At 44.8% G+C, this 18,982-nt stretch overlaps 1 protein-coding gene across 8 annotated transcripts in view; it reads right to left on the reverse strand.

The window, feature by feature from the left end:
* cadps2 (Ca++-dependent secretion activator 2) overlaps positions 1–18,982 on the reverse strand; it is an 863,559-nt gene that overhangs the window by 238,098 nt on the left and 606,479 nt on the right. For all 8 annotated transcript variants that reach the window (XM_070900583.1, XM_070900582.1, XM_070900585.1 and 5 more), the window contains one exon: positions 13,807–13,943. In XM_070900583.1, coding sequence (XP_070756684.1) covers positions 13,807–13,943 — 137 coding nt within the window. The remainder of the gene's footprint in view (positions 1–13,806; positions 13,944–18,982) is intronic.

Here is an 18,982-nt window from a genome sequence, read left to right on the forward strand (position 1 = left end):
CTCATGAGAAATTCCTTCCAACTCCATAATGTAATGAGGCAAACACCAGGAATGCAGGATTCTTTAGGGCACATTATTGGGCAAACTTAATTAACCCACACATCCCAGATATGCCCAATGTCCTTCTCTCTCAGGAACCTGCCAAATCTCTTCAGAAAGGAGAGTAACATACCCATACTTAGCACATCCACCTTTCAAGGCAAAGTAACAACTAAAGCTAAGGGAAAAGTGTAGAACCATTGATGTTAACAGCATTCAGCCCATCTTGTCTATGCTGGCTTTTTGCTAGAGCAATCCAAAACTAATCCCACTGTACTACTCTCTCCTTGCAGTGAAAGGGTGGACCAATATTGGATGCAGTCTAATTGCAAGTCATGATTGCCACAGGCTTTTTTCACAACTTAAAGTGTATGTTCATTGATGCTGCAGCACCTCATTCTCAGCATCCGTGCAGCTGCCCCAACAACCATAAGAAGGAGGACAAGGAGAAGGAAGAGTTCTTTACAAATCTTGATGGCAGTTCGTCGCCCCAAGAAGAGGTTCTCGGATGAAGCTTTGGAGGCATTGGTTTATGTGGTGGAAAGAAGTTGGGTGATCCTATACCCGACAACTGGCAGGAGGTCCTCGCCATAAGTCTGCTGCACTATGTGGCGGCAGGTGGCACACCACATCACGGGCAGCGCTGTGGTCGCTAGGGACCATACCCAGTGCAGGAAGAAGTTTAACGACCTTGCACGGATGGTCAGGGTGAGTGAAGGCTTCAACAAATACTACATACCACAAGCTTCACACACTGCTCAATGCACCACACCCCCGGCACTCACCCACCAACAATCCCTACCTATCAACTCTCACACCCATATCTCACACCTTGCACACAATGACAGCTATTTAACTATGGCAGGCACATCACTCAAACACATCGCATCACACTCATGCACTTTTCTTTCTCTTGCATGCCAAGGTGGCTCACAACCAGCGTGAGCAGGAGTGGACAGGAAGGGGCGAAGCCCACATTGAAGAGCTGAGCCAGCTGGAGACAAGAGTACTGGAGATCATTGGGTGCCAGTGGTGAGCACCATGGCCACCGGCGACATTGACTCCCTTGGGGCCAAGAACAGTATGTTCATCCCTACTCCTTCTGCTCACATCCCACTTCCCCCTCAGCCCACAATCTTTTCTCACTTTCAAGCTACTCATGCTGTATGTATGCATTTCTGCCTTCCTGTTCCCTCCCCTCACCATAACCCAACTCTTGTGCCTTTCTGCTTTCAGATAATCAGTAAGCACTCGAGCAGCCTGTCCTCGAGGGCACCTCAGGGAGTGATGGGGGAGAAGAGGAGGAAGACGACATTGCGTCACTGTATCTGTCACTCGCAGACACCAGCTCAGATACTGGCACTACGCATTCTTTAGAGACTAATGTGGTAGTGGGATCTGCACAGAAAGAGGCACCGGGCAGGAGTGGGCTGCAGCAGGGCCAGGGGGAAAAGGGTAGGTCAGGGGCCAGCTCCCCGGAGGGCTTGTTCTGCTGTACATAACTCAGATGAGGACCTTGATGGGGTGGCCTTCAGAAGCAGGGTGATGGGCATGCACATGGAAATGATAGGTGCAATGGCAAGCCTGACAGAGAGCCTCTCGGCAATGGCAAGGAGCGTGGAGGAGTCCGCCTCCAACATTGCACGGGGCTCTGCACAGAGCATGGAGCCCATAATGTCACATCTGCAAATGATGGTACACTCCCATAAACACTGCAGCAACCCAGACGTGATGGTCCACAAGATGAGCAATGTTACAGTTTCCATAGCAGCACAGGCGTAAGCGACCCATCTTAAGGCTGCAGCAGAAACTCAGACTGCTCTCATGCAGTCTCTGCTTGGTGGAATCCAAGCTCTGCCTGCTCTCATGCAGTCTCAACATGATGCCATTCAAGCTGTGACTGCTGCCATCGAATTGGGCTTTCATGGTGTAGCAGGGGGCCAGCAATCTGAGCTCCAACAGATTGCTAGGAATGCTGAGGCGCCCGGTCTGTGGCAGTGGGTCTGTGGAACAGGAACCTGCTGTTCTAGCTCAGGATGACAGCATCCCTACTCCAACCACTGCCACCCAGCCATTGCTCTTGCAGCTGCCTGTCAGCCAACCAGCCCAGACTGCTGCCACACATGCCGAGGTGGTGCAGTCTACAGCCGGGCCTTCTCGGTCACAGCTCTTCGAGGTCATCCTGCAATGCCATCTGAAGTGTCTCGCATGGAAACTCAGCAGCCTTCCACCAGCCATGATGCAGCCACTGGGGACACACTGCGTAGGAGCATTAGAGCTGGAAAAGACACATGAATGACAGGCACTAAGGGATTGCCAAAGGGTGATTAGTTAATATTATTCATGTAACATGCGTGGTATGTTGATAGATGAATGCATTAATTGTGTTTGGAATCTTGTGTGGTGTCTCTCATTTCAACTGTGTGCCCAGAAGTCTGCTGTGATATAGTGTGAGACAAGGGTGGTATGATGGGGATGTGGTGAGCTACACGGAATCTGATGAGCCAGTCATGGATAGCCTGTCCAAAAGGCTGATTGTTTGGCTTCCTCCTCCCTCCCTCCTCTTCCTCCACATCATTGTCCTCCTGAGGTGGTCCCACAATCCCTGGTGGAAAGGGCTGCACCCTCAACATAGCCAATTTGTGGAACATGCCAATGTACTTCCTTGTCCTGTTGTAGAGAGCCTCTGTGACCTCCCGGATGCAGCCTGACTGCAAACTGCAAGATGTTAGCTATGTCTCCTGCTGCAGACTGGAAGGATCCACTGGTGAAGAAATTGAGGGCCACGGTGACCTTGACTGCCACTGGGAGAGCCGTGGTTGCCCTGGTCTGAGGCTGGAGATCTGGTTGCAGGAGGTGGCAGAGTTCTGTGACCACTTTCTTGGTGAAGCGGAGCCTCCTACTACACTGCTCCTCACTTAATTGAAGGCAGGAGTGTAAGAAATTATGAATCTAAAGAAATTGCAAATTATAAAAGAAATAATGATTTTATAAAAGAAAAACTTGTGCTAGCTCGGCAGACACAGAGAGCTAAAGTCAAGACAGAAAAACAGGCCTTCAGGTCCAGCTGTGGCATTAGCAAGGAACCTTAAAGATAAACAAGCTGTCTCTTGAAAGGGCAACAAGACATGCAGACAGAGATAAGGAAGAAAATGATCTCATAGGTATCCTTTCCCCTGTGATTGGACAACTGAATTTGTAAAAAATGATCGATGCAAGGTATCCACTGGCCCACCGAAATAAGGTATCAAAACGGGCAACTGAGAGAGAAACAGGCAGACTGAGAAGAGAGTTTCCTCAAGGTGGATCTCATCTGGGCTTCAGCCTAACACCTTGGCCAAGCTCAAATCTGTGAGGTGGACTCCATGGTGGCTTCGACCTAACACCTCTACCAGCTCGGGATCTGTTCAGAGATCGCCGTTCTGCCTCAATGTCCGTCCGTCCGTTCCAGGGCCATAGATCGTTCTCATCTGTCACAGGTTGTATGTTTACTATATCTATCTTAATTACGTGTTGTATCTGATTATGCTTATAACTGACGCTCTTTAATAAAACGCCTTACAATTCCCAAGACCCTTTGGGTAATCTTTGTGTGACCTGAGATCCAAATCTTACAAGAGAAGTAATGTCGGAAGACTCTAGGAGGGTAAGGCCTCTTGTTGGCCCTCCTCCTCCCTCTATGCACATGTTCCTGTCTTTTTCGCTGCTTCTGCTTCCTCCGCCATAGATCCTGGAGAGTGAGGTCGACTGACAGTACAGCACCCATAACTTTGAATAAGTGTTGTAGTTTGAAACGTTTCTCAAACTTCAAAACCCCGTTAGGTGCGAGTGATTTCTGATTATCCCTTTAAATAGCGTCGCTCAAGTTGGCTTCCTGCTGCTGCACACCACCTCAACCTGTTGTTGCTTTCTCCAGCCATTAAGTTCAAAGGCTAAAACAAAGTTGGGAGATTGGGCATTAAGTGAGCGTTGCACATTCACTGACGTCATGATCTTCATGATTGTGATGTCCCCAGCGATCGAGTTTAGTTGCAGCACTACCAGCAAGACGGATATGGTGTGCCTTGCTGGAACCACCATTAGCTATCAGTACAGCGCTGAATGACATTTTAACGCCATATCATGATGCTAATGTGTGGTGCTAAACACACGAATTTCTCCGCCAGGACTGTTGTGAATGCCACATTTAAACCAACTATGAGCAGCACAGCAACAGCCTGGTGTAAAGCACTCCAATGATTTCCCATCCATTGCAAGAAAAGAGCATCCAAACTGTCTTGCATCTCTCTCTCCAAATGCAAAATTGGGATTGAGACCTTACTACATGAGAAGTCATGTCCATTTGTCCTATTCCAAGACTGCATTGCCCCCATTAAACTCACATCCAGAAATAACACTGATTTAACACAGGAAAGATGCAGACATTTTTCTCTCATTTTTATAATGGAGGAAAATGTTCAAACCACAGGACATTTCCTAATTCACCCATTATCTGAGGAACTATGTTTGGAAAGTCACAACAGGTCCTCGTTGTGAGCTAGACCTGAGTCTGTGGTTAACTACCTTTCTCCTAATTTATTTCCCTAAAACTGTCACAAAATGCAAAGAATCTGCATGGGACTCTCCATTAAATTAACCAAAACATTATCATCATCATCATAGGCAGTCCCTCAGAATCGAGGAAGATTTGCTTCCACTCTTAACATGAGTTCTTAGGTGGCTGTACAGTCCAATACGAGATCCACAGTCTCTGTCACAGGTGAACTGAGGCCTTGGATGTCCTCTCAGGTGGATGTAGAGATTCCATGGCACTATTTCGAAGAAGAGCAGCGGAGTTTTCCCCAGTGTCCAGGTCAATAATTATCTCTCAACCAACATCACTAAAAACAGATTATCTGGTCATTATCTCATTGCTGTTTGTGGCAGCTTGCTGTGTGCAAATTAACTACTGTGTTTCCTACATTACAACAATGACTATACTTCAAAAATATTTCATTGGCGGTAAAGTGTTTTAGGATGTTCTGACATCCAGGCAAACACAGACATTGAGTACATCAGAACTCGATAGCCTCAGGCCTCCAAACCAATTTTCCAACATGAAATTGGGCAGGAAACGTGAGCAAGTCTGGACTCCCCACCTTATTATCTAGTATCACACATTTGCTACTGGTGCAGCCATTACCATCCACAGCAATTTCAAGGCTCATCTTCTAAAGATGGCCACTTATCAAATTGAATACAGAGGGCTCGTAATTCCAAAGTCTCTGCTCCACCACGATAAGAGCAAAGTCGGGCAATCCCTGGCCACTGATGGCCAATGATGTTGACCCTATTCCAAATCATGGGGAAGAGATGATTGAAGTAGTCGAGGTGGGTGGCCTGCACCGTGAAAAGGTACAACAGAGGACCTCCTCCCAACAGCCAGCGGGAAAATCAAAGTTGCACCGTGCCACTTCAATACAGGGGGCACGGGGCCTTGGAAGGGTTGAGGATTTCAGTGCCTCAAGTTGTGATTTGCCCTGCAGGAATGAAATGGACAGAATGGAGGAGGAGATTAGTTTTCTTTAACTCTTGCCCACTCAAACCTCTGATATGGAGGGGGGGGGGGGTGGAGGAATGAGAGGAAAGAGACAGGCAGGTGGCTTTCCTGCTATCTCCAACCCTCAACCAGAATTAGGGTACACATCCTGTAACATCATTGAGATTAAATCCAATACCATTACAGATCAGTAGTAAACAAACACACTTTGGGTTGAATCGTGATTTGCTAGCTGGAGTCTGCTGACATAAAAACATAGAAAATAGGTGCAGGAGTAGGCCATTCGGTCCTTCGAGCCTGCACCACCATTCAATAAGATCATGGCTGACCGATCATTCACTTCAGTACCCCTTTCCTGCTTTCTCTCCATACCCCTTGATCTCTTTAGCTGTAAGGGCCATATCTAACTCCCTCTTGAATATATCCAATGAACTGGCATCAACAACTCTCTGCAGTAGGGAATTCCACAGGTTAACAACTCTCTGAGTGAAGAAGTTTCTCCTCATCTCAGTCCTAAATGGCTTACCCCTTATCCTTAGACTGTGTCTCCTGGTTCTGGACTTCCCCAACATCGGGAACATTCTTCCTGCATCTAACCTGTCCAGTCCTGTCAGAATTTTATATGTTTCTATGAGATCCTCTTTCATCTTTCGAAACTCCAGTGAATAAAGACCCAGTCGATCCAATCTCTCCTCATATGTCAGTCCAGCCATCCCGGGAATCAGTCTGGTGAACCTTCGCTGCACTCCCTCAATAGCAAGAACGTCCTTCCTCAGATTAGGAGACCAAAACTGAACACAATATTCCAGGTGAGGTCTCACCAAGGCCCTGTACAACTACAATAAGACCTCCCTGTTCCTATACTCAAATCCCCTAGCTATGAAGGCCAATATACCATTTGTCTTCTTCACCACCTGCTGTACATGCATGCCAACTTTCAATTAATGATGTACCATGACACCCAGGTCTCGTTGCACCTCACCTTTTCCTAATCTGCCGCCATTCAGATAATATTCTGCCTTTATGTTTTTGTCCCCAAAGTGGATAACTTCACATTTATCCACATTATACTGCATCTGCCATGCATTTGCCCATTTACCTAACCTGTCCAAGTCACTCTGCAGCCTCTTAGCATTCTCCTCACAGCTCACACTGCCACCCAGCTTAGTGTCATCTGCAAACGTGGAGATATTACACTCAATTCCTGACTGTCACTGTTCATCAAGCTTCTGCCATGGTCTAAAAAAAACACTGCAATCACCAAACACACGACTTGATAAAAACACAAGAAAGCTGCCTACCCTCCATCTGTTATTAGATAGAGTAACACAGGCTGGAACGTTCTGACTTAAGTCATATCAACATGACTAATGTTTGGTGCAATTGTGATGAAAATGACACACAGCTATTCTCCTTCAGCAAAATGTACGAAAAACCCCTTCAGGATAATCATTTTGCCAATGTGTAGCACTTTTTTTTGTCAATTCTAATTTATCTGCGGCTCCAAAGATCTACACTGGTATCTGAAGAAATTAACTCCCTTTTGTTGGGCACACCCTCGGTATATTCACTGATCTGCCAGGAAGCAGACCCTGGGGAAACGAGGTGGAACTCTGCATTATGGCTTTTTCCATCCAACCCTCCAGCTTGCTGATGATGGACGAGACAGCCCAAACCATAGCAGCAGTCTGAGCATTCGCAAGTGATATGCAGACGAGGCTTCGGGCCTGTCTCACTGTGGGCTCCTCTGCAGTGGCCCTCTGAAATGGGCATCTGCTCCACTGTAGACTGTGTTGCCAAGAACCCTTTCTGCACAGATGTAGCTAGTGGACTTTTCCATGTTCTTATCAAGACACTGAGTTTGCTGAAAGAAGGTGCAGATGATCCTGCACAAACAACAACTTATTTTAGGGTGCAGGCTCCTGAGAGACCCAAATCCCTCGGTACAACTAAGAAAGGAACTGAGCTAATCCTCCAGGCAACAGGTCCCTGCTTCTCCTTACCTGTGCACTGTGATCCATCTGCTGCTCCCTGCCCCACCTCAATATCTGCATCCTTTGGGGCGTATAACTGCTGGTACATACCAAAGTTAGTGAGTTTTTGGCTATATATCTTTAAATGCTACGTACTGTGAGATCCTTATCCCATTGGTGGTGGTGATATCGTTCCATTTCAGTGGAGAGTTTGTTGAGTATAAGGTGGAGCACTGCAACGAGGGACATCGAGAAGAGAGCTGGCGCGATGACGCATCCCTGCTTGACCCCGGTTCGGACGTTGATTAGGTCCGTGGTGGATCTGTTGGTCAGGATCACGGCTTGGATGTCATTGTGGAGCAGGCAGAGGATGGCGTCAAGCTTTTGGGGACGCCAAAACGGAGGAAGACGCTCCATAGCCTTTCGCGGTTAGCAGCCTTTGTAAGGTCAAAGGCCATGTACAAGGGCTGGTGCTGTCCCTGCATTTCTCTTGCAGCTGTCGCGCCAAAAAGATCATGTCCGTTGTGCCCCATAGTGGACGGAATCCACACTGTGACTACACACTACAGTATGCGGACGACGCTTGCATCTGCGCACATTCAGAGGCTAAACTCGAAGTCATCGTCAACATCTTCACCGAGGCGTACGAAAGCATGGGCCTTACACTAAACATCCATAAGACAAAAGTCCTCCACCAACCTGACCTCGCCACACAGCACTGCTCCCCAGTTATCAAGATCCACGGCAAGGCCCTGGACAACGTGGACCACTTTCCATACCTCGGGAGCCTATTATCAGCAAGGGCAGACATCGATGACGACATTCAACACTGCCTCCAGTACACCAGCGCAGCCTTCGGCCGCCCGAGGAACAGAGTGTTCAAAGATCAGGCCCTCAAATCTGGTACCAAGCTTATGGTCTACAGGGCTTCTGTATGGCTCAGAGACTTGGACCATATACAGCAGATACCTCAAATCACTGGAGAAATACCACCAACGATGCCTCCGCAAGATCCTGCAAATCCCCTGGGAGGACAGACGCACCAATGTCAGTGTTCTCAATCAGGCCAACATCCCCAGCATCGAAGCACTGATCACACTTGGCCAACTCCGTTGGGCGGGCCACATTGTTCGCATGCCGGACACAAGACTCCCAAAGCAAGCGCTCTACTTGTAACTCCTACACGCGAAGCGAGTCCCAAGTGGGCAGAGGAAATGTTTCAAGGGCACCCTCAAAGCCTCCTTGATAAAGTGCAACATCCCCACCAGTACCTGGGAATCCCTGGCCAAAGACTGCTCTACATGGAGGAAGAGCATCTGGGAGGGTGTTGAGCACTTCGAGCTTCGTCGCCGAGAAAACAAGCGCAGGCAGCGGAAGGAGTGTGCTGCAAACCAGACTCCCCACCCACCCTTTCCTTCAACCACTGTCTGACCCACCTGCGACAGAGACTGTAATTCCCGAATTGGACTATTCAGTCACCTGAGAACTCACTTTTGGAGTGGAAACAAGTCTTCCTCGATTTCGAGGGACTGCCTATGATGATGATGATACTGTCTCCTCCCCACACCACTCGTCCCTGCCATCCCCTCCAATTAAAAGCAAATTTGGGCCCAATGGCTATTGCAATAAGCTACACAAAATGTACAGGGGCCCAATTCCCCAGATTCCAACTGAGCTGTTACGATTTGAATGCATTGGGAATTGAGCTGAAACAAGTTAATTCTGACAGAGTGGCTCTCAACTCTTTGTTTCTGCCATGTAAACGGGGATTGTTACGTTACTACTTTAACAATGACAAAGAATGTGAATCCCAACACAGTGGTGAAAGAAAGAAAAGATTTCCTCCCCTGTGGTTACATTGTTGAGAAGATAAGCACTTTCTGAAAAGTGACAATTGCTTTCTGCTAACTCACTACATCCGCCCAAGGGCTATCCGGACAATGCACAACACTCACTACTGTGCTTCCCAGAGTTAAGTCTGGTCCTGTTTTGCTTTAGTTCTGGAAAACTATACAGTCAACTTCACTTAAGTCAATACCTGATAAATGAAAGCTTCTCTTTAATGAATAGAGGCTGAAATTCCAGATCCTTTTTCTGTCTACATCTATTACCTGAATTATACTGGCTATAAATTCCTGGTATTTTGATACTTTTCTGACTGGATTAGCACTTAAAAGAACACCTTGTCACTTTCATGTATGAAATGTGCAACTTTATTATTTTTACAGTATAGCAAATTGAAAGCAACAACAATTTAGAGAAATATTTCTTTACATTTAAAATATGTACAATATTATATAGAAGGATCGTTGTATAAACATTTTGCTCTGAATCACTAACAAGTGAATACTCCTGATATAACTGAATAAAATCGTGTGAGTTACACTTCACCTCAACACTAACCTTCTGAGGATCGCACTTGAGACCTTCTCTATGCTGTGTTCAAAAATACGTTCTAAACAAAGATTACACTGTCAATCAGTTTGTTAAAGAGCATGTTAAGTGTGCTAATGAAATGTTGGAATGTGTATTCCTTTTATCCAGCCTCCTGTAACTATTTCAAGAACTTATATACTGTACACAAACACTCTAATTGGTTACCATGGGGCCGAATTTCAGGCGATGCGCTACAGACAGGACCCATCCGCAGCTGCACAGACTGAGGGACCGCAGATATGTGGCCCACGACTTTCTGGCTGTTAAAATGAATGGAAAGAACATTGGCGGCGGTGTGCTTGCAATTTCCCAACATGTACCACCGCCAGCTGAGTCTCCCCTTTTGCAGCACACATCCAAAAATAGGCCTGAATATTTACACCACTGAACCAAACTAAATATTACACACAAGGAACAACTACTTTTTCCAATATATTTTTTCAAGGTTTGTGAGCTTCGCTGACAGGGTTCTCATTTATTGCCCAACTCTCGCCCTGAGAAGGTTGCGGTTGGCATTTTTGAACAACTACGGTCTGTGCTCTGATTGGTGTTGCCATGATAGTGTTCAGTATTCCAGGATTTTGGCTTAGAGAGGATGATGATGGTGATATACATAGAGTCAGGATAGTTTGTGACCTGGAGAGGAATTTGGAAGTGAAGGTATTCCCATGACATTGCTGCTCTTGCGCTTCTCTATGGTAAATGTTGCAGCATTGGGGGTGCTCTTGAACTAAGTGTGGTGAGTTGCCACAGGTGCATCCTGTAGGTAGTACACACTGCAGCCACAGTGCACTGACGGTGAAGAGAACTGCTTTGTCTTGGATGGTGTTGTGCTTCTTCAGCATTGTGGCTGCACCTATCCAGGTCAGTGGTGAGTATTCAATCACATATATCCTGACTTGTAGGTGTTGGAGAGGCTTTGAGGGGTAAGGAGGTAGCCAGCCACTCATTGCAGAAAGCCTAGTGGCTGCTCTGGGGCTGTGATGATAGGCCTCTGACAACCACAACCATCTTCCTTTGCATCAAGTATGATTCTAGCTACTGGAAAGTTTGCCATTTGATCACCATTGACCTCCGTTTCATCAGCACTTATTGATTCCATACTCGGTCGAATGCTGCCTTGGTATGGAGGGAAGTTACTCTCACCTCTCCTTTGGTATTCAGGTCTTGTTCCATGTCTGGGTCAAGACCATGATGAAATCTGGAGCTGCGTGGACTGTGGTGGAACTCAAACTGTGTTTTGATGAGGTCGGTGACTAAATGGCATTATTGATGACTCCTCCATCATTTTACTGAGGATTGGGAGGAGGCTAATTGGTAGGTAATTTGGTGGGTTAGATTTATCTTCTTTTATGTCAACAGGAAAGATGCCAGTGTTATAGCTGCACTGGATAGCTTGGTTAGGGGAGTGGCTAGCTCTGGCGCACAGGCCTTCAGCACTACAGTTGGAATGTTGTCAGGCCCCATACCGTTTGCTGTGTCCAGTCCTCTCAGTCACTTCTCAGCAGTGAACAGAACTATCTGAATGCTATTATCTCTGATGGTGGGGATCTCGCAACGGGGACGCATGGGATTGTTCACTCAGCAATTTTTTTTACTGAAGCTGCTTGCAGGCACTTGAGCCTTGTGTCTCACACTCGTGCTGAGCTGCACCATAGTTAAGTATGGGGGATGTTGATGGACTCTCCCTGTTCCTATTAGTTCCCTGGTTGTCCATCATCATTCTTTTTCACAAATTGCACAACATATGCTATTCCAAAGAAAGAAACTATAGAGTAAATGTTTGTTGCCTGCTCCTGACGTTTTGTGTGTTTTAATTCAGCTGCAAAACTGATTCACGTCAACTTTCAATCCATTAATTTACCCTTGGGTTCTTAATTTATGCCATTTAAATATAAATTACACACGTATTATAATGCCTTTATACCATCAGTTTTGCATACACACAAAGCAGTTTTGGATGCACATCGTTGCACGAATGGATGTCAATGTTACTCGGGAGTCAGGAGGTGATTTAAGTCACAAGACCATGAAATTGGGAGGTGTGAGACCATCTCGAGTAGAATGTCTCACACCACGTGGGTTTCAAACAGGGGTGTTTGTAACTCCAGCCTGGTGCACAGTCATGTTTTAAACATGCTCAGGTAGCCCGCTGGCTTTCCTGGAATTTTGTAAACTTTTCTCTCATTACATTAAAACTAATCATCTGGGGAGTACAGCTCTGCGCATCTGTATAAGCAGGGATACACAAAGCAACACTGCTGCTGGCAAATTAAGAAGGGTCTGCTGGCTGTACATAACACTATACAGGCCGTGACTGGAGTCTGTAGTATAATGGCAATCCATGTTATGCTTTGGGTACCATTCAGCCACTTCCCAATGACTTTTGCTGATGTCGCTGAGTATGAAATTATCGTGACACTTTTTAACAGTGTAAAAGCGACATTAATGATTATAGGTAAGAAAAACAAAATGAAATGTCTATCATTTGAAATACTGCAAGTGGAAACATTGCATTACTTAAAAAAAAATTCCAAGGTGACTGGATTTTTGGGCGACAAAGATGGTAACACTGGACTGCTGAAGTTGCAGATAAAAGAAATGCCAGACAAAAGCTGCAACATAAGGAATTTATCATTACTATTAACGTGCTTTCAGAAATGTGTGAGCAGATTTGCTTGTTACGGGATAAAATAGAATCTCCGAGATTCAGAGAAAGACACACCAGAACCTCCGTTCACCTTCATAGTAACAAGTGCTAAATGTAATAACGTTAGAAGCTACAGATTACTGAACGATGCCTCAGACCCAGGGGGCACAAACAGAGAGGACAATTTGCTCACTTCTGAAGAATCATTAAATATACTAAATGATAAAGCTTCATGAGCCCTCTGAAGCGAGCCTTTTCCTCATTTCAAGAAAGACTTGCATTTATATTGCACCTTTCACAATTTCAGGATGTCCATGAAGCGCTTTAGTAAATCCTGCTTATTCTTATCCACCCGAGTGCTATGAATGTGTTCTTACAGAAAACTTGGATTTAACACATATTTCAAATGAACTGCATTTGACGAATCAAAATGAGCTATTTTATAGACAAGCAGTTAAAAACTGATCGCTGACATTGTGTGTGATTTAAAAAAAATTTGAGATTATCTTCCATGTGGTTTAAACTACTGAAAATTGATAACATTTTATATTCACAGGTACACCAAGCACTTCGCTGTTATCCACAATGAGCAAACCAAATTAGAAGACAATTGATCTTTTGGGGCCAGTTAAAAAGTCATTTTTTTGAACAAGGTTACAGTCAAAATATGTGTGTTTAATAAGCAGTCATAATGGAGGGGCGGGGGGAAACGATGGTGTGGGTGGTGGAAATGTGAAAAATGTCTCCTGTCTCTTACAAAATGGCTATGGTCCCAGGAAGAAGAGGTGAGTGGCACCAAAAATCAACCAGACGTCTAGCATCCATGATCAGAGAAGAATAATCCCTAACTTTCTCACATCAACAAATTCATCCACAGAAAATAAGTGTGTGTTACATCCTGCAGCAACCTACAGTGCCGGAACGCTTGTCTCCGTGACTAAAGGGTTACAGCAGGTGTAAACACAGGGCATCTGCTGATCAACGATTGTGCCTTAAAACGCCTTTGCTCTCTTCTCTTTCCCATTCAGTGATGCAGCAGATGCCTTCAAGTGTATAATTTTCAAGTCTGAAACCAATTGGTGAAAATCCTTAATCCTACTCCCGGCAGGAGATTTTTAAAAGAAGAAGCTGGGCGGGATGAGTCATTTTGTCTCTCAGTAGTTACTCACCAGACAGGAATATGAATCGTTCAGTCTGTGCTCTAATGTTTTCCTTTGAAGCACTTCGAACAGGGCCGAATGGTCAAACTTGCAGGGATCTGCAGCAATGAACTCATCCATTCCGTGCTTCTGAGCTCGATCTGCATCTGTAGAAGCAAAGGCAAAATGAAATTCAGCATGTGACATGTTTGTTTTAAATTCTGATTCAAATGTTGGCAAGGCATTGATTTAAAAAAAAAATCTTTTCCAAAGAAGAATCTTCATCTGGAATGCTCAACGCATTTGTTTACTTTATAATGGAGGGATTTTTATTGGTATTTATATCTAAAGGTGAGCAGCACAGGTACACATGCACAGCAGTGGTTTATACACTGCTTTATTGCGGCAAGCACACAAAATCTATTGGCCCGGATTTTGCAATACTAACAATGGCGAGGCTGCAGGGCTCAACATTATCACAGGGTAAACCTGGCAGCAACTTCTGGCGTCTGCACATGCAGAGTAAAATGTGGCAGTTCAGAAGCTGCTGTCAGTGATATCCTACTCCTCCACAGGGTGCGCTGTTACAGACTTTGATGATGGAATCTGCACAGAAATCACTGTAATGGTGTGAACTTCGGATAATTACCCACTAGTCTTGCACTAAAGACAATTGAAAAAAAATAGGGCTAGTGCAATCAGCAGTGGGTTTTTAAATGGTATAATGTGATAATGTATTACTGAACAACCTCTCTGGCCCTGAAACATTCATTTTACAAGCATGGAGTCTCATTCCCACAAAGAAAATTAATGTTGCAGATTTTATTAAAAATACTAAAATAATTTAGCTTTTTAGTTTTTCTGTTTTTCTCCCTTAATCCCATTTGTATGTCTTTATTTTGCTTCCTGTAAAATGATTTAAAAGGTAATTTATATTGCCTGTTTTTTATTTCCTGCTTTGCAGTTTGCGTGTTTCAGTGAGGATTCTTTAATCTGATTGGTTGAAGAGCCTCCCTGCTTCTTTCACTGCTCATGGATGCCACAGATCCCCTGTAGAGGGCACCACACTGGATTAGAGACGGGATTAGTAGAAATCTCCGCTAACATGCCCACGAAAAGTCTCTGGGCAACTCTACACGAGGTGAATGACGTAAGCCACACCTTAACCACAAAATCCAGGCCAATATAAATTGGATGGTTGACTCGGATGGAAAAATGCGCCGCTCTGATGTGGAGCCTGTAGAAGCCACTCTCCTTCTGGCACATGGGCTATTGAGAGAGTAATTGCTCATGAAGCTTGGACTCCATTAGGCATGAACTACCTATCACATGCAATAGTGATCCTTGTTTATTCTGCCAAATAGCCAGGAGATGCTGCAACAATGTGATAATTAATATCATTCCCCACATGCATAGTTGTGGTATTCATGTAGGGTAGAGGGTTTGTGGTTTATTTTACTCTGGGAGTGGTTTAGGAACTTAATGGCAGCTTGGGATTGGCACTGAAGAATAAAATGGATGCAAATCTCTTGCAGGCACTGACCACCAAAAGTCTTTAACTAACCTGAGTCTGCTGGAGTAGATGGGGATTAGGTTTGTTATTGAGGTTCACGTAGCAATCTAACAGTTAGCAATTTCATTTGAAAGTAGGAGATATTTTTATTGAAAGTACTTCTCCAGACGATATGATTTCTTTTTAATCGCTCTTAACTTCGTAACTTCTCTAAGGTACAAACCCCGTAAAGAATATTTTTCAGAACTGATGATCAGGCAATAATAAATTCAGGACATCTACTGCCCATTTATTATTAATTTAATTTCCAAAGTAACATATTCTTTTAGTTTGTCTTAGATACTTTGAATTGCCTTTGGTTTACATTCAGGATTTCCCATCAACGATGTCCCTTTAACCTGCAGCAGCCCATCGTGGCTGTCCCTTCAAAAACTTCCACTGATTTTTGTGCCTTTTGAAGATACATTTTCGGGCATCCTCAGCCCCTGTGGGTTTATCAAAAAAGCGAATCACAGTAATTGTTCTGATTGGCGTCACCTATTTGTCCACTCTTCAAATGCATTTTAGCTGTCAACCAATTCAGAGAGAGGGAAAAAGCATTCCACTGCTGCTTAAAAGGGGGAAGCTATTTCCAAGAAGCTCATCTCTTATTGGGTCTATCGTAGCACAAGGCAATTTGCGATCAGCTCTGAATTGATTTTTTTTCTTTCAATGCTGACTTGACTCCTTCTTCCTTTAATTCCAAAGTAGATCAATTTATGTTCGTTACTTAAAATAATCCTTACTGTGTTTGTGCAGCATTGGCGAGTTTGGATTCCAAGATAATTGTTTGATGCAAGTGCACTGAACTGCTTGACAAAAATATTCTTCAGAAAGGGAGACAAAAGCTCCCGATAAACCCAGTAACAGCAAATTTCATGATAAAGCTCAGTATTGATCTGTAGATGTGATGTTAACATATTCAGTCACTTTTAGAAATTTGGCCCCAGATCATATTGATCCATGTCAAGTCCAATATTCAGCAATGAGGGAGGATGTGTAATGCAATCTGAAGGATCCACAGTGTTACATGTTTGAAAGGACTGACAAAATAATCCAACCTACTCAGCTTTGCAGCATCAAAGCAAGAGTCAAATCTATGTGACAGATCTTTCAAAGGTGGATGTAGCATGTAAAAGCTCCTGATGGCATTAACAGCAGGGCTTAATAGGATTTCAGGTATGGTGATAATTCAGTGAAAACACAAGCAGTGCTAGTTATACTCTGGGCCTGAAATTGGTGAACTTGGCATCCACTGCCGCTGACATTCCTCTGCAACATCCGCCCAGTGCCACTTTCGACGTGGCCTGGAGCGGACGGGAGGGGCGAGCCGCCAGGAAGCTCCCGCCGACGTCAGCAGACGGCCGAGTAGTGTAAGTGGACTCACACCCGCCGAGATGCGATATTCATGCGGGCAGGAGTCGGTGGCAGAACAGGGGTGGACCGCTGGCTGGAGGTTGGTTTGTCCCCGACGGTAAGTAGGAAGATCGTGGAAAAAAGATTAGTGAACATTTTTTCTTTGTTTTTTCAACAGCGACTTACCTTGATGGAGTCCCCTAAAGGTCTTCCGATAGTTTGTTTATTTTTTGCTAATGGTTTTTATTTTTAGGTCTTTGACCCTCCGTGGGCCCGACTCCATCCTCGGCGGCACTTGGGCGGTAAGCGTCTCTGCTGCCGAGAATGAGAGCTCCCGCTGGCTGCCGCCCAGATTGGCTGTGTAAGTCCCTCATTTGCCGCCCGCATACCTTAGAGGGACCTGGGTGATGAAAATCCCGCCCAAAGAACTGTCAGGTACCTCAGTGGCCATCGGTGGTCCTTTGGGCGGCACTTGGGCGGACGGAGGCCTTCATCAATTTTGGGCCCTCTGTGTCTATCTTAGGACCAGCAGCTTTGATGATTTAAACTAACAAACAAACAAGGACACACATGAAAGCAAGCGAGTGGCCTGACTCAGACTGTAGTGTGCACAAAATTCTCCTCAGAACATGACTGGTACGCCTGAATGCTAAGTGTCCATTTGTAATGGATCTTCAAAGAACTGGGAGCTGGGAAGTGGGTGGAAATTTTAATATAATTGTTCCTGGTTAGCCCTCTCCTTAATATAGGGCCACCTTCCTTATCACATGTTAATTTTCCAGGCTTCAATGGCCAAATTCTGCAAGGGAATTTAAGTCGCAAAGTGTTGAAAAAGAAAAAGAAAAGAGGCAATGTACAGGCAAAAGCAGCCCTTCACGCGCTGCTGGTCTCCAACTGCCCAGCCCTGATCCCCACTGCATTCCCAGTGCATCCTGTCCAAGAAAGGCTACAGAATTAGCAGGTCTTCACAGAGAACCAAAGAACTGTGCAATAAACCCCCACCTTGGAGATTCCACTGGATTATGGATTCATTGTATTTTAGTCATACAACTAAATTCCATTGGTACGAACTGGGCTCATCTTTACCTTTTGCCCTGACAGAGACATTAGGAGGGATATTAAACTTTGATCAGATGAACCTGATAAGATAGTAACAAGTTCTGATCTGATATCTGCATTCATTTGGTTTTAATTCTGAAAATAAACACACCAGTGGTATCAGGGGCACCTACTGCACAGACATTTTTTCTGCTTCTTTCGCTACCCCCAATTCTTCTAGAGTTTCGAAGAGTGAGAGGTGATCTCATTGAAACATATAAGATTCTGAGGGGGATTGACAGGGTGGATGCTGAGAGGCTGTTTTCCCTGGCTGGAGAGTCTAGAACTAGGGGGCATGGTCTCGGGATAAGGGGTCGGCCATTTAAGACTGAGGTAAGGAGGAAATTCTTCACTCAGGGGGTTGTGAATCTTTGGAATTCTCTGCCCCAAAGTGCTGTGGATGCTGAGTCTTTGAGTATATTCAAAGCTGTGATAGATAGATTTTTGGGGAATCAAGGGATATGGGGATTGGGTGAGAAACTGGAGTTGAGGTCGAAGATCAGCCATGATCTTATTGAATGGTGGAGCAGGCTCGAGGGGCCAAATGGCCTATTCCTGCTCCTAATTCTGATGTTTCTGTGAGGCATTGCTGTACCAAATAACCAACAATTTAAACTCCAGACTCTGTAATTCTGCTAAAAAAAACAAGTGGGGCCCATGAAAACAAACTGGGATGTTACTGTGACTTATCAAATATCCCAGCATTTTACAAAAGGGCTGGGTTTATTAATTTTTTTGTCTGCTTAATTACCAAGGCTCAAGAGATTAAATTTGTATTGCGTTACATCTGGTTCACCAGAGCCTCTGCTCTGTTTCCTTTGAGTCTTATATTAATATGTGAATAGCGTAGGTGTAAAATATCAGCGATTGAACAAAGACGAGAGATAGCAGGCGAAGCAGAGCAACGTGCAAAATCTGTCCAGGAGGCACCTCTAAATATAGGGTTGTGCCAGTGAAAGGGTTAAGCACATAGTTTTGCAATTCCTACACACACTTAAAATAGCAAGTTAATACCCACCGTTGTCAGCTTTGCAAATGCTAGTCTATTCACTTGCACTATAAACATGTCACTTTAACTGCTCAAAGTTAACTGAACAATTGATGAAACTCGATGGGGGAAAACAAAACATCGGATTTTAATCCTCAGCCATGAGGCCACGTCGAGGGACCATAGAAACGGTGGAAAGTAAAATATACGGA

The sequence above is a fragment of the Pristiophorus japonicus genome, chromosome 15 (assembly GCF_044704955.1).
Source record: "Pristiophorus japonicus isolate sPriJap1 chromosome 15, sPriJap1.hap1, whole genome shotgun sequence".
Taxonomy (NCBI): Eukaryota; Metazoa; Chordata; class Chondrichthyes; family Pristiophoridae; genus Pristiophorus; species Pristiophorus japonicus.